Genomic DNA, 14,085 nt, shown 5'->3' with positions numbered 1-14,085 from the left:
CCTGCTTTTTTTGGAAGATTTTTCTTTTCTGCTTTTGGGGTGTGTCCGGTGTTGACACTATGTCGTCATCCCCCGGCATTTATGCGGCTCATTCTAGCAGCTAGTATAGGCGTCCGTTGTGCCCACTTTCCCCTTTGCCTTTGCGATGACCATCTGTGAAGCTACGTGGAAGCTGCTTGCTTCACCTCAGATGGGAAGCTTTTAACTGATACCGTGACAGTTTCTAGGTCATTGTAATCCAAAAGCAGCCTTTCCACAATCCAAATAAATAAATAATAATCCAAATGCAGCTCGTGGCCCTTCCATCAATATTGATGCTAATGTGTACCCGAATTTTACAGAAGTAGCTAGCTAGCACGGTTTCAATCTTGAAAACATATCAGGTGCAAATCAATCTCTCCGTGCAAACCGTGCAATTTCATTCTAGACCACCGGATCAACATCCAAAGGGATGCGCAGGGTAACTTTGCAAGCCTTTGTCATCTCCCTTGCAAGCCTTTGCCTGTTTGCCATCTCCCTTGCACTGAGTACGTATAGCTAAACTTTTGGCCACTGGATCAACATCCAAGCTGACTTCCGAACCTGGCTGAACTTGGATAACTTTGCACTGAGTACGTATAGCTAAAATTGCAGCCTTTGCCATCTCCCTTGCAATAGGAGTATGGAAAGATAGGTGTTCAGTAAATGATAGGGAGTAGCGCACTGCTTAGCTTCCTTACGGCTAGGAGCGTGTCACTAGCACAGTATTGCAAGTCTGCAATACATCTGTATACATGGTTATATTTGAGGGTTTGTTTGGTTTGAAAAAAGACTGTACCATATTTTACCATATAATTTGACTGTGTTATATAAATGTTTTGGATAACCATAATTATTATGATTCTCAGCAAGATTAAATTATGATGTCGTATACCCCCGGCCCTCTTGCGACTCAGATGAATTCGACAAAAAGTTGTTTAACAAACCTAGGCATCTTGGTAATTAATAATTACATTGGCAAGGGGGCTAGATTAATTAGTTAAATACCAATCCATGAGATTACTATCAAATCAACATAGCCTCATGGAGACAAAGACACTTTCAGCTACGAATCCAGTGACGTAATTGTTTAAAAATGGAAACTTTGTTTGCATCAACGGCTGCTTAGGCAACAACTAGCTGGTCTGTGTTCTTGTTGTAAAGGACTAATTTTTTTTCAGTTTTAGTTCTTGTCTTAAGAACGATTAAACATCTTGACAGACATGATCACGCATGTTGTTTGAACTGGATATCCATGATTATTTCCCCAAGTCCTAGCAAGTATCAACACGTCCTGGGTCTTGTTTTTCTAGAACCCAGTCGTACTAAGATGCGAAAGAGACATTATTAACAATCTGCTTGCTTGTGTGACGCCAAGATGTATCTGGTCGTATCTGCCATGTTTTACACATACCACAACTGGGGTACTCCTACTTTAATTTATTCTCATCAGTCTGGGGATAATAGGTTAACCCCCAGAAAAAAACAAGATAAAAGATCGCAATCCAGAATCTATACTAAAATGTATTCTTCCCACCAAACGGCCCCTAGTAAGATAGACTTGTGATAGCTTGTGGCTATGAGTGGATGGCAACTAAGCAATGCAATGCGCATGTTGAAAAAAGATGTATTGATTTCTTGTTGCGAAGAATCAAGCATCTTCAAGAGTTTTCAATATTTTTCCCCAAAATTTGTTGTTTGCCAACTCCCCAAATAGGCATGAGGAGGCAAAAAAGAGTTCATCTCCAATAATTTCCCATTTTTACTTCAAAAAATGAGAAGTTGTGGCTCCACAAGGATAATTCCACGAGAAAACGCCGCGGGGGAGGGGCGATCGGGAGGGGAGTTGCTTACAATTATTTTAGTTAGTTGATATAAGTATTGTGGTCAAACCATGTTTGATTGGATGAGTACAGAAAACTGTAGAAATCATAACTCAAGTTTCATGAAAAGGTAAGAGTTTTACCTATTTCCAAAAATCTTGGGACTGTACAGTGTTGGAACTCGACTTTGGAATCAAAATTCTTACCAAATATTGTCTAACCCAGTAATATCTCAAAAAAATTATGGCTAAAGGCATTTATATATGGAACCAAACTCTTTGAGTGCTATATAAAAAAAGACTGCGTAGATTCATAATCCAAATGTTCACTTGGTGTCTCATGCAATTTGTGGTTTGGTTTTCAAAAAATCATTCTAGGTTAGAATGTTTTTTTATTTGTATGTAACAATTAAGTTGCATATTAATCACCTGCATAATGCTACCTTTTTTCCCTATAGATTCTGTTGACTGGAGCCTGAACGTTTGATTCTTTGTGTAAGGTTCTCTCAGCTTTTGGGAACAACTGCCAACCATCCAACATATGATGCAGAAAAGCATTATGACGACATCCGCATAATCTTAAACTTTTTTGCGAGGACACTTTTTAGGCTATCTGTTGCGCACAACATACTTTGATCGAAAACTGAAAACTGAAAGTGAATGAGCCATACAGAATCTTCTTTCATCAAGAATATCATACACTTTGATCGAAACATAACTCCCATTAGAGGATAATTTGGTCTCACAGCAATGGAACCTCTGTGCGCTTTATATATGGTCCAGGGTTTCAAACTGAACTAAAGAAGTTTCATGGAAATTTTGAGGGAATATAATTCTTAGAATAACTTCATCATCATGTCCTACCGTTTGACACATACACGGGAGCTGGATATGTTTTTTTTTTGTGAGTAAGGGAGCCGAATATGTTGTATGGGATTATTTAGCTTTTATGTACAGTTCTATATTTAGAGAGTTTGTAGAATATAAAAACTCACTCATACTTCTTTATTGGAATGTATAAATGTTGAGCTCTTTTACAATCACTGTAAAGTACCAAAGGGTACTTTTAAGTACTTTTACCTTGAATTTTTTTTCTAGTCATTGATCTATGGAAAGTATTTATAAAAATTAAATTAAATTAGTATTCGGTCCCACTTTTTGCTACTTGGTGTCACATTTTGGAAGTACCAGATACCTTACCCTAGGTACTTCTGGGTATTTCCTACCTTCATCACCGTAGAATTTTATCAGATGGACCATGGACGGCTCCTATTTTTTCAATCATTGTAAAATTTCTCATAAATGTTTCTAGGGGGGACAACCTTTTGCAGATGTGAACACTTGGGATCCTATATCTATGAAGAATCTTATCCCCTGTGCCCAAGGACGTGGCCCATGTTGACATGCACTCTGTTCGCTGTGCTGTGGCTGGTGGCTGGTGCTGATTTGTTGTGAGAGAAAAATACTACTGGCTGGCTGGTGCTAGTTTGGTGTGAGAGAAAAACACAGTTGACTGGTTGCAGCGAATAGAGTGGTGCTCTTCCCGTTTTGGCACGAGGAGATTTATCAAGTAAGTTTGCATTATTGGAGGCACAGGGTTTCATAAACATTTATGCATGCAACTACACACATATTCCAAAAGTGGTCCTTTTCCATGGCCCATTGTCATGGTCCCTTTTGTTTCAAACTTGGAACAGACACTTGACAGTGATATGGTACCTCACTTTTCCATGCATATCATCAGACACTTTATGGCAACATTCAGGTCACTCTATATTCTGCAAAAGGAGTGATGTGCGCTGATACTTTACTCGTGTAAGAACAGAACTAGTCCACGCGTATCATCACACACTACTAGCTACTAACTTGGGCGGCAATCCCCTGCAGATGGATTTAATTGCTGAAATTGTTCGTTGAACTGACCGTGACACATGTAGCCCACATCCACAGTGACCAGACTCAAAAAAATGAACGCATCTGATCGATGTTTTCATCATTTCACACTTTTGGACTTGGAAATTAAAATGCCTATATCATGAGTAATTGCAGATCATAGATTCATATGAATGCTGGCATCATCAAATGGCTAGGTGTTCATAATGTTTAATAAGGGCAAGCTAATCCGCGATGCCTTTCTTTGAAAATAAGTGCTAGCTCCATTGTAGATTTTGCCCCAACAAAAGTACGTAGTTGAGTTTGGTAAGATCAAACATACAAGCCTAATTTCAGCACTAGTGCAAAAGGACTCACAGTTAGTTCATCTCCAGTTATTTTTTTCTTTAGTATTATTAGAATTTATCATGTGGTTGCATAGAGACACCATGTCGTCATCCTCCGTAGTGTTTCCCTTAGAGCAACTTCAGCATACAGACCCTCTAAATAGCTCACTATCTCAAGTTTAGAGGGTTAAACAAAAAAAAAATGCACTCCAACAGACCCTCTATTAGGCCTTCTATTTTGGGATGGCCTCCAAATCCCCTTCTCCACCTAGAGAAATGGAGTTGGACCCGGCTGTACCCATGGAGATTGATCAGATGTATGAGTTACATGGACATAGTTAAAGATACATATAGGCCACATGGAGGTTAATGGAGTTTTCTGGGTCCTAGATAATTCAAAATCATAATCATAAGTCAATATGTCTAGTATGAATATGTCATAATAGTTATGTATTAGTAAATTAAGTATTGGCTTAATACTTGTCCTAAAAAACGAAATAAGCCTTATATAATATAAAGAACTCCTATATCGTTTTGCACTTTTGAAGATATGTGGGCACCATAGATCCTATAGGTGTAGAATGCCATCATCCACACTATAGATGGCCTATATATATGGATGCTCTTTCGGCAAAAGGAGATATACTGAGCCAGGTGCATTAAGGCCTCCTCCATCGGTTACAGCCAGTGCGGGCGACGTCACTGGGGCGGCACAGTTGTAAGCAGACCTCGGGTCGTGTGCCTGTGAGGACAGGCTTGTCGCTGGGCGACGTAGGCGTCGCTAGCGAGAGGTCCCCGGCATTGTTCATCGATTAGAAAAATGGTTCAGCCGGCGACGTCGCCGGCCGTTGGAGGAGGCCTAAGTCTTGGAACGCAGAGTTGTTGAAAGTGTTGTGTGCCTCACTTTTCCCATTTCAACATCTTGGTTACTCTTTCCTTTATGCATAGGGCCGGGTAGCTAGCAGATCCGGTTTAAATGCTCGATCCAAATTTTACTACACCAAAGTTCAATGAATTTGATAAGGTCATCATCACATGTTCAAGACTAATTTCACTATTACTGTAGCAAGGAGCTTCACCAGGTTTACCATGATTGATGTACTAGCAAGGAGTAACAGTGATAGAGACACAACAGGACTTACGATGACACATAGCTATGAGTTCAATTGCAAGCCCAAGCAACTCACTCTTGATGGGTGGCCGATTAACCTCATTTGCAACTACATGCAAACACATAATAATTGGTACAACTGCACCACAAACACAAGATGATGAGTTCCTGTTAGTTGGCCCATGTAGTTACCCAGAGCACATAAGACGTCTAAACAAGTGAATTAGGTTGGTACAACAAATAAAATACAAGGTCCAAATCTATGATTGCTAAACGTTCATTTCAATGTTCTTAATTGGTTAATTTCATACCCTAAAATGGAACTAGGTACCTATCAAAATTAATGGAAAGTGGGATGCTGCCCCGAGTCACAAATAAGTGTATTTTTGGACAGCCATATGGCCACCAAATACTATTTTAGCCACAAATTACTAGGATGAAATTTATGCGAAAAACAAGAAGTTATAATATTTGGAAACTAATTTGGAGACAAATTTAACCATATCCTTTTAAAAATTAAACTGAAACATTCAAAGAGAAACAGTAATCAAATTTTGAATGTGTTATCTGCACACAACCCAAAAATGATATTTTTTTACAGGAGTAATTCATTTACTTTCCTTTATCAATGAGAAAAAAAGTTAAAATGGCTCACATCAATAATGATCAAACTCATTTTGTCCCGATGTTTTCTTCCATTCACGCTTTGAAGTTGGGATGTCTATTCCATCAATAATTGCAAATCATAGATTCAACAACATGCATTCGTGCACCATGAATTACTTAGAAAAGTTAATCCTTAGGGACGAGGGTTCAACGTTTGATTTCTTTTTGTCCAGCTGGATGCACAGGTAGCTGTGTGTGAAAGAAGGCAGTCGAGGCAGCTTGAATTTACTAGCTTAGAGTTCTTGTATGTTGTATCGGTGTTGATGTCAAAATTATAGATAAAAGGCATTCACTTAGAATTTTGTAGCTTTGGTTATTCAATTCCAGTTCGGAATTCCAACCGACGCTATTAATATCCGACTACATTAATGAAATGTATGAGTGCATGCTTTGCTTAGATCTCTATGCCAATGCAAATTGCAGTTGGCGACCGAAGCACTTTTTAGGCCATAGGATGGTGATGTGCCTTGTTTATATTTTTGTTATTGGCGCTAAAACGTGTCCATGTTAATGACCCTATAACAGCATCAGACTATGTGTTGTCTTTTATGATTTAGAATGATTGCTCTTATGTATAGTTTAATTGTTACTTATATCATGTGAAGAGTTGTTGCAGCTGAAACATGCTTCTTTGAAGCAACAGTTTGGTCAGATCATGTGTAGATTCTGACAGTGACCTGAAAAGGATTTTTCAGCTATGAAAAGCAGCTGTTGTGCAGGCTTATTTTATCAGCGTCTTAACCTTGAAGAAAGGAGATAGATTGTTTGCAAGGCATGCAATCCAAGCTTGTTCAGCTGTTTAAAGCCCAGATTGTTTGCAAGGCATGCAATCCAAGCTTGTTCAGCTGTTTAAAGCCCCCAAATCATCACAGATTCGCCTACAGATAGTGCACCCATTTCCTCTGCACAAATGATCACCCAGATCAATGGTGCTGCTGCAGCTGTTGTTGCAGCATTTCTGGTCTTCTCCACTCACCTCTACTTCCCAACCACTGCTCATCTCTACTGCCCAGCCACTCCATTGCCCCAAGGCCTCTCTGATCTCACAGAACCTTCCTTTCCATTCTGCCCGCTTACAGGCAGTTCCGTCTGTAACGATCATCAGTATGGCTGTAAGTACAACCCGCTATGCGACGACTTCCCACCGGACTTCCCTCCACCTGACACACCCATGGTGACGGTATTCTGTGTCGACCCCAATGGCTGCTGCGACTTCACAACAGTGCAGGCCGCGGTCAATGCCGTTCCAAATCACAGCAGGAAGAGGAATGTTGTTTGGATCAACAAGGGCATCTACTTGTAAGCAGTTCTCCTTGTTCAGGCTTTCAGATCCTTTTCAGAATTCAGCATTGCGCTTTTACTGAGTGTACTGCTACTGAAGCCACAGCATTGTTCCAGTGAGAAGGTGACGGTCCCAGCATCCAAGCCCAACATCACATTTCAAGGGCAGGGGTTTGACATTACAGCGATTGCTTGGAACGACACCGCCAAATCAGCAAACGGCACGTTCTATAGTGCCTCAGTCTCCATTTTCGCATCAGGATTCATTGCGAAAAACATAAGCTTCATTGTAACTGTCAAGATACTGCACAATGTATTCAGCTAAGTTGCAGGCTTTACCTTGCGTGATATTGATGAGTCTTCTGATTATTTGACCAGAATGTAGCACCAATCCCAAGGCCTGGTGCTGTTGACGCACAGGCAGTGGCAATCCGGATTAATGGTGACCAAGCAGCGTTCTGGGGCTGTGGCTTCTTCGGAGCACAAGACACACTCTGTGATGATAGAGGCCGGCATTACTTCAAGGAATGTTTCATCCAGGGCTCCATTGACTTCATCTTTGGAGATGCTAGGTCACTCTATGAAGTGAGTGAAAGAAACACTCAAAGGATTGCAAAATAATTTACTATCAGGTTACCAACTGTTTATGCATCTCTGTTCTCCAGAATTGCAGATTGATATCCATTGCAGATCCAGTGCCTTCAGGACAAAGATCAATTACAGGTTCAGTCACTGCACATGGTCGGGTATCAGAAGATGATAACACTGGCTACTCATTTGTCAAATGTAGCATAGGTGGCACAGGTTGGATATGGCTTGGCCGAGCATGGAGACCATATTCTCGGGTCGTCTTTGCCTACACATCAATGTCAGACATCATAGCCTCTGAAGGATGGAATGACTGGAATGATCCCTCAAGAGATCAGTATGCATCCTTCAATGCTAGCGTTGATTCTTGTCTGCATAAAAGAAAGTACATTGACATCAGTTTTTGTGCAAATTGAATTTTCAGGACTGTATTTTATGGAGAGTACAAGTGTACAGGTGATGGTGCAAACCTGGCAGATAGAGTGCCATATGCTCAGAAGCTTAGTGATGTGCAAGTTTTACCTTACTTGAGCACATCTTTCATCGATGGAGATCAATGGCTGAAACCATACCGTGACTCACTAATATCTGCTTGAAGCAATTCTAGGTAGAGGACAACAGTGTCACAGACTTGCAACAGGGAAAAGTAGGACATTTCACTGTTCATTTTTTCCCTCACATTATATCCCATAGAATCAAGAATTAGAATTGCACAAAGATAATAAGTATTTGACAAATATGCTGCTTTCGACAGATATTACATGAAAGCATCTCATAATCAACATTTGAGCAGCACATGAGAATGCAACACACATTAATGCCAGGGGAGAAAGGAGGCAACTTCAAGTGCTGCATTACAATAATCGGTGCTTGCATAACATACAATAGTCAAGAGTTGACTAATATAAACATCCTATTTGCAATATAGTTGTCATGTTGAAATAAAAATTGGGCAGATCTCATCTTCCTGTATTCTGATTGTTGCTTCCAACAACTACTATGCCTAGAATGAAATCTCACTTGGTGCATGGAATGTCCTTCCTCGGCATATGGCTTCTAGATTCTCTCCAGCATAAGAACAAAGTGGAGAAACTTCAACGCCTGGAATTACGGGCAATGTTTTAACGACAATCAATGAGTTCCAATCTAAAAGGCTCTTACATAGTTAGCAGATTTTGAAACACATACAAAAGGTAAGCAATTACCTGTCATATACAAGGGCACGGAATGTGTCAAGAAGCCACCTGCAGCAACAACCCATCGGCTATGAAGCCGAAGCAGCATTAATCTGGCACTATCAGGAGTGTCATAAGTTGCACCATTAGCATTCTTCACTGGCGCAAATTCCTCCTCACGCAAAATCTGGAAATTTAGGTGTCAGCAAACTCCAATAAAAATTTTCCCACAGTGATCACTACTATTTGCTTTCAGAAATGAGATGAAGAACATGGCAGCTTTACTTTGAGCAGTAGTGAATAAGAAATCAAACCTCAAAAAGCGCTGTTGATGGAGAATAGTTGAACACATCGAATATAAACTGTTCAAGCTTTAAGCCTGATGTATACCCGTGGACTGACGGAATTCTCTTCTCTGCCAGATGATAACTGTCCATAGATGATGGAGCAAATTTTAACTGAACACTCCACTAGTTATTGTTTCCCCAGAAAAGATATGCAGCAAGTACTTTATATATTAAGAAAGATTAAATGCAACATGAATACATAAAGTGCAAGAATTATTTAAAAACAATTACTCACATGCTATCTTTTTCAAGACTGTTCGTTACTTGGTTCAGAAAATCCAAAGTGAACATATGCAGGCAAACCTACGAAAATAAAAGAAATACACTTTTGTTAGTTTACATGTAGTGGTCGAAGGAGGGGGTCCTAAAGAATCGTACATTGCTCCAACAATAACGAAGGCGCCCAGTAGTTTGATTGATTTCGGTAGTCATAGCTGCATCCATTTCACTGTATTCGACCACAGAGAGAGGTCCACCCCTTCCACGCTGAACAAATACTCCAACTTTCTCTTGTGGATATGCCTGAACATATTGAACAGCACATCACAGCACATAATGTAAGCAATCATTGAGATACATACTCTCTTACAAACAAAATTAAGCATTAAATATATGGCCCTACCTTCCTTACAACCTTAGCAGCAGCAGATACGCCTCTGTCAATGAAGTATCCAAGGAATGTTGGATCTGCAACACGGACCTGTGTCAAATAAATCAAATATTTAATGACAGTTCAAAAAAGGAGGATGATTCCATCAAATACCTGTAGAAACAATATACTCACCAATACATTATCAACTCCATAACAATCTACATACTTCACACCTTTTGACGCCATATCATCCAGCAACCGTTTAGATTTTAGAGCTTCGTGCAGCAAAAGGAAAAAAATATAAGCACAAAGCCAAGAGTAACACTAGAAGCATACAAGTACTACATCATGATTTAAGCAATTACCAGCATATACTCCACCGTTGCCATCAGGAGCCTTTGCTACCTGGTTTTCAACATAACATTAAAATAGAAAAATGTCATTACTGCAGGAAGATCCACAACCTGGAAAATTTCAAGTACCCACCACTTCTCCTTCATAAATTCAAAATACTTGCATTTCTTGCAATAGACTGATGCCTTAACCTATCCCTTGCAATAGACTGATGCCTTAACCTATCCCTGTAAATTATAATATTTTTCTCAAAAATAATTGTAGAAAAGAGGTACCTTATAGGGTGTCTCCATAATAAATCTTCCATCAGGAGAGACACACGGAATAGTACCTTGCTGGAAAAAAGTCACCTGCAAAGACAAGAATAAAAATGACAATAATTCTTATACTAATATTTAGGAAGCCATGCATTAAAGTTGAATAGGATTTCTAATCACAACAAAGAATCATGTAACCATCCTTACTTGATTAGGCTCTAAGCCAAAATATCTGTGGGTTTCAAAGAATTTTCGTGTGGCTTCATCAGTAAAGGGACTAGTCATTATATACCAGTGAATTTGCACTGTGCTACCTGGAGCTGCAAGTAGTTAACAACATTTCGAGTTTAAGAACTTTAAAACAAATAGAAGTGAACTACCAAAAGGACTCAAACTAATTTACCATCAGTGCATTGAGCAGCCAGCTTCTGAATACACAAAATCCGTTCAGCTTGTAGTTGGAAAAGTGACTTCCTAGATGGAAGCCCAATACCTAAACAAAAATTGGTAAGGAAATGAACACCATGACTCTTTATCCATAAAATACACAAAGAATTGAAGATGACGGCAGTTTTGGATATACTCGAACAGTAATACTAGTACTGCATTCCCCGCCAAAGGATACTAGCCCAGTTGGTTAGTCACTCCAGCGGCACCCCTCAGGTCCTGAGTTCGACTCCCCGTGGGAGCGAATTTCAGGCTGAGGGTAAAAAAATCCCCTCGCTGGCCCGTGTGCCAAAGCACTAGTTGTGAGATGGCCCAGGTCGGCCTGAGGACCCTTACATGGCCCAGGCACAGTTCCCAGGGGTTACGTCTCCCAGTGTCAGGGCGGGGCCAGGGTTCGGGGATTTTCTCGGTCGGGGAAGCCGAGGCTTCTTCTTAAGTTAATACCGGTGGGGCGGTCTTTCCCCACCCGGCCGAGTTTGCATTCCCATGTTAACTGACAACGAAAAAAATGCAAACAATGCATGAAAAATTACTATCCTCACACAGACAACAAGGAAATTTGGAGGACATGGGACAGTTTTATATTGCTTTTGTAGAGTAGTGGATCTAATGAAAACAAAGAATTGTAAACCCCCCCCCCCCACCCCACGGCACCTCTCCACAAAGAAATGTGTTTGTAGATCCAATTGCAGAGAATTATTTGCACAAAGCAGAAGTAGGATTGAAGGGCTTGGGTGGAAAGACTTACTGAAACATCCCTTAGGGTCAGAACTGCCAAGCCGAGTCCCCTGCACATAATTGGCAAAAAAAAACAGAGAGCAAAGTATATGAGCATTCTCCACCATACTGTAGTATATAATCTGGACAAGCACATAGCAAGCTAAGGGATTTCTTCAAGAGTTACCTGGCCACCAGCCAACAGGACAACAGCCAACTTCCCCTCTGAAATGGCTCTCAAGCCCCTTCTCCACCACCTTTCCTTGTCCTCAGGAGTTCTGTCGTCCACCGTCGAGACACTTGACTCTGGCACAGGCTCGACAGTCGGCACAGGAGCACCTGTTCTTGCATCAAAATAGCATGATTGAGAGCTAGCTGAAATCTATATTGCATACTGAAGCATGGTAAATGTCTGCTCACCTTGTGATCTGAGCGAGCACCGGATGATCCGATCGATCCTAGGAAGATCTAGGCTCTGCAATGCAGTTCATCAAGCTTAGTAAATCAGAAGTTCAGTAACAACCATGCATTCAATTCGTGTATGACTGTATGAGATAACAACTGAAATCAGTGTTCAAGGGCCACAGCAGCTAAATTATGAGCTCTAGGAGTCAAGGATCACACTCATACTATAACAAAACAACTTTGCCTTTTATTATTTCATTTCATTTACCTCTCTTCTTTTTTTTAAAGAAATGACATCAGTTGCATCCTAATTCCTTGTACACTTGCAACGTTAAGAGGAATCTTACACTGGTTCAGATTTCAACCGAAAGAACAGATTTTTACGAGGAGCCGTTGTTGAAAACTCAAACCTCTATTTTTTTTAATACCCTGATTTTTACTTGCGCATATCGTGCCACTCAACAGAAGGGTACACAAAAGAAGAAAAAAAGAGAGAAGAATTCTTGACGGCATCGACGGCTGCTTACCTCGATGTCCCTGATGAGGTGGTCGCGCTCCTCGGGGCCGAGCTCGTCCCAGAAGGCGAAGGCGCCCTCCTGGCCGTAGTCCTTGAGCCTCTCCAGCAGCTCCTGCGGCGGCGCCGCGCCCCACCTCCCCGCCGCCGGCGCCGACGCCCGCGCGGCCACCACCATCTCCGTCATCTCCCAGGCCGCGGCAGCAGCAACCCCACCAACAGAGAGAGAGAGAGAGAGCACAAGATCTGCGACTGGGCAGTGATGATGTAGGACGGGTACGATCCGATCTGGAGCAGCCGATTAACTAGGACAAGGGAGGCTTGACTGATTAGCGTTGCGATTGGATCGTGTCAGCGTGGGACGAGGAGGATGCTGCGGCCTGCAAGATGCCCATATTCCCCACTGCTGCAGAGAATTTTCGAGCCGGGTCTTTCTGCTGAGGGGCAAAAACGTCAATCCACCAATCGTGGAGACTAGTGGTAGAATTGAACCTATGGATCAAATTTAGCGGCAAATGCAAATACGGATTAGGATATTTTGCGACCAAGTCATTCGAAATATCGAATGGGAGGGCTTTTCACGCGAGGGATTGCGATCCATCCTCCGCGTGCACGAGAGGCCCAAAAGCATTTCGACATGCGCAATACTCCTATTTGTCGGTGGGTTAGATTGTAATTAAGCTAAACTTAAAATATTTTGATTACATCAGTGTGTTTCCTGCATTTATATTTGACTAGAATATTTTTTTAATGGTTTGAGAACTAGAAAGTGGGCTGAAATGACCATGTTGCTTCTATAAAAAGAAAACGTCTAGAAAATGTGAGTCTAGCGAGGGTACTATGCTGAACACTCCTCTTGCTGAATTGGTCTGATGACTCTGGTAACACTTCTAAGATCCTAGATTCGACTCCCCGCGAATTTTAGGATAGGGTTAAAAAAATCATCCTCACTAGTATAGGTAGGGTTTTGAGTTTTCTTGGGAAATCAGTTGCTTCCTTCTAAATACGGTGGGCCGTCATACCCCTCCAGTCGAGTTTTTTTAGTAAAGGTAGTAAGAGCACCAAATAGTGTAAAGTTGGAACACAACCTTGATCAAATGTGCGCTATTTCAACCGTTACAATCTGTCCTTGCATGTACAATTTCTTATAATTACTCAGTTCTAAGGTTGTGTTGGGTTCATTTCTATTAATGCAAACGCAAACATGGTCCATTTTCACATGTAATGAAATGAAATTACGATACATTGTTTCGTTCAGTCTGTCGGTAATCGGAAGAAATTTGCTCATTAAAATCGTATTCAGCCGTGAGAAATTAACCCGGTGAAATCAAATGGAATCTACTTTTCAAAATCAGACGGAATTCTCATATAGGCATCAGAATATCAAATAGACGAGAAAATTATCCAACCCAGTGTGAGATTAAGCAAAATAATTTAATTCAAGCCATGAAAGTCAGAATACATGAGGGGGAAATTCATCCAAGATTCAGAATGAAAATCGGATGAGATAAGAAACAATCAAACTATCCACACGGCTGCAGTCGAATACTTCAAATTCCACACGCTTTTGAT

General features: G+C 40.9%; 2 protein-coding genes across 2 annotated transcripts; one reads left to right on the top strand and one right to left on the bottom strand.

Annotated features, from left to right (window-relative positions):
* Nucleotides 1-6,587: 6,587 nt before the first annotated feature.
* LOC120711761 (probable pectinesterase 8) lies at nt 6,588-8,677 on the top strand. Its single transcript, XM_039997399.1, has 6 exons — nt 6,588-7,135; nt 7,235-7,406; nt 7,496-7,702; nt 7,783-8,042; nt 8,130-8,351; nt 8,460-8,677. Exons 1-5 carry the CDS (start codon nt 6,747-6,749, stop codon nt 8,299-8,301), a joined length of 1,200 nt encoding a protein of 399 aa, XP_039853333.1. The 5' UTR covers nt 6,588-6,746; the 3' UTR covers nt 8,302-8,351; nt 8,460-8,677.
* LOC120711760 (UDP-N-acetylglucosamine diphosphorylase 1-like) lies at nt 8,391-12,955 on the bottom strand. The gene is made up of 15 exons (XM_039997397.1): nt 12,527-12,955; nt 12,015-12,069; nt 11,782-11,933; nt 11,626-11,665; nt 10,834-10,923; nt 10,638-10,750; nt 10,449-10,523; nt 10,185-10,224; nt 10,012-10,094; nt 9,850-9,927; nt 9,606-9,749; nt 9,463-9,530; nt 9,195-9,309; nt 8,911-9,067; nt 8,391-8,806 (listed from the first exon to the last, which is right to left on the bottom strand). Exons 1-15 carry the CDS (start codon nt 12,698-12,700, stop codon nt 8,709-8,711), a joined length of 1,482 nt encoding a protein of 493 aa, XP_039853331.1. The 5' UTR covers nt 12,701-12,955; the 3' UTR covers nt 8,391-8,708.
* Nucleotides 12,956-14,085: the final 1,130 nt, after the last annotated feature.

The sequence above is a fragment of the Panicum virgatum genome, chromosome 6K (genome assembly GCF_016808335.1).
Source record: "Panicum virgatum strain AP13 chromosome 6K, P.virgatum_v5, whole genome shotgun sequence".
Classification (NCBI taxonomy): Eukaryota; Viridiplantae; Streptophyta; class Magnoliopsida; order Poales; family Poaceae; genus Panicum; species Panicum virgatum.
This window is presented reverse-complemented; position numbering and strand designations above follow the sequence as displayed.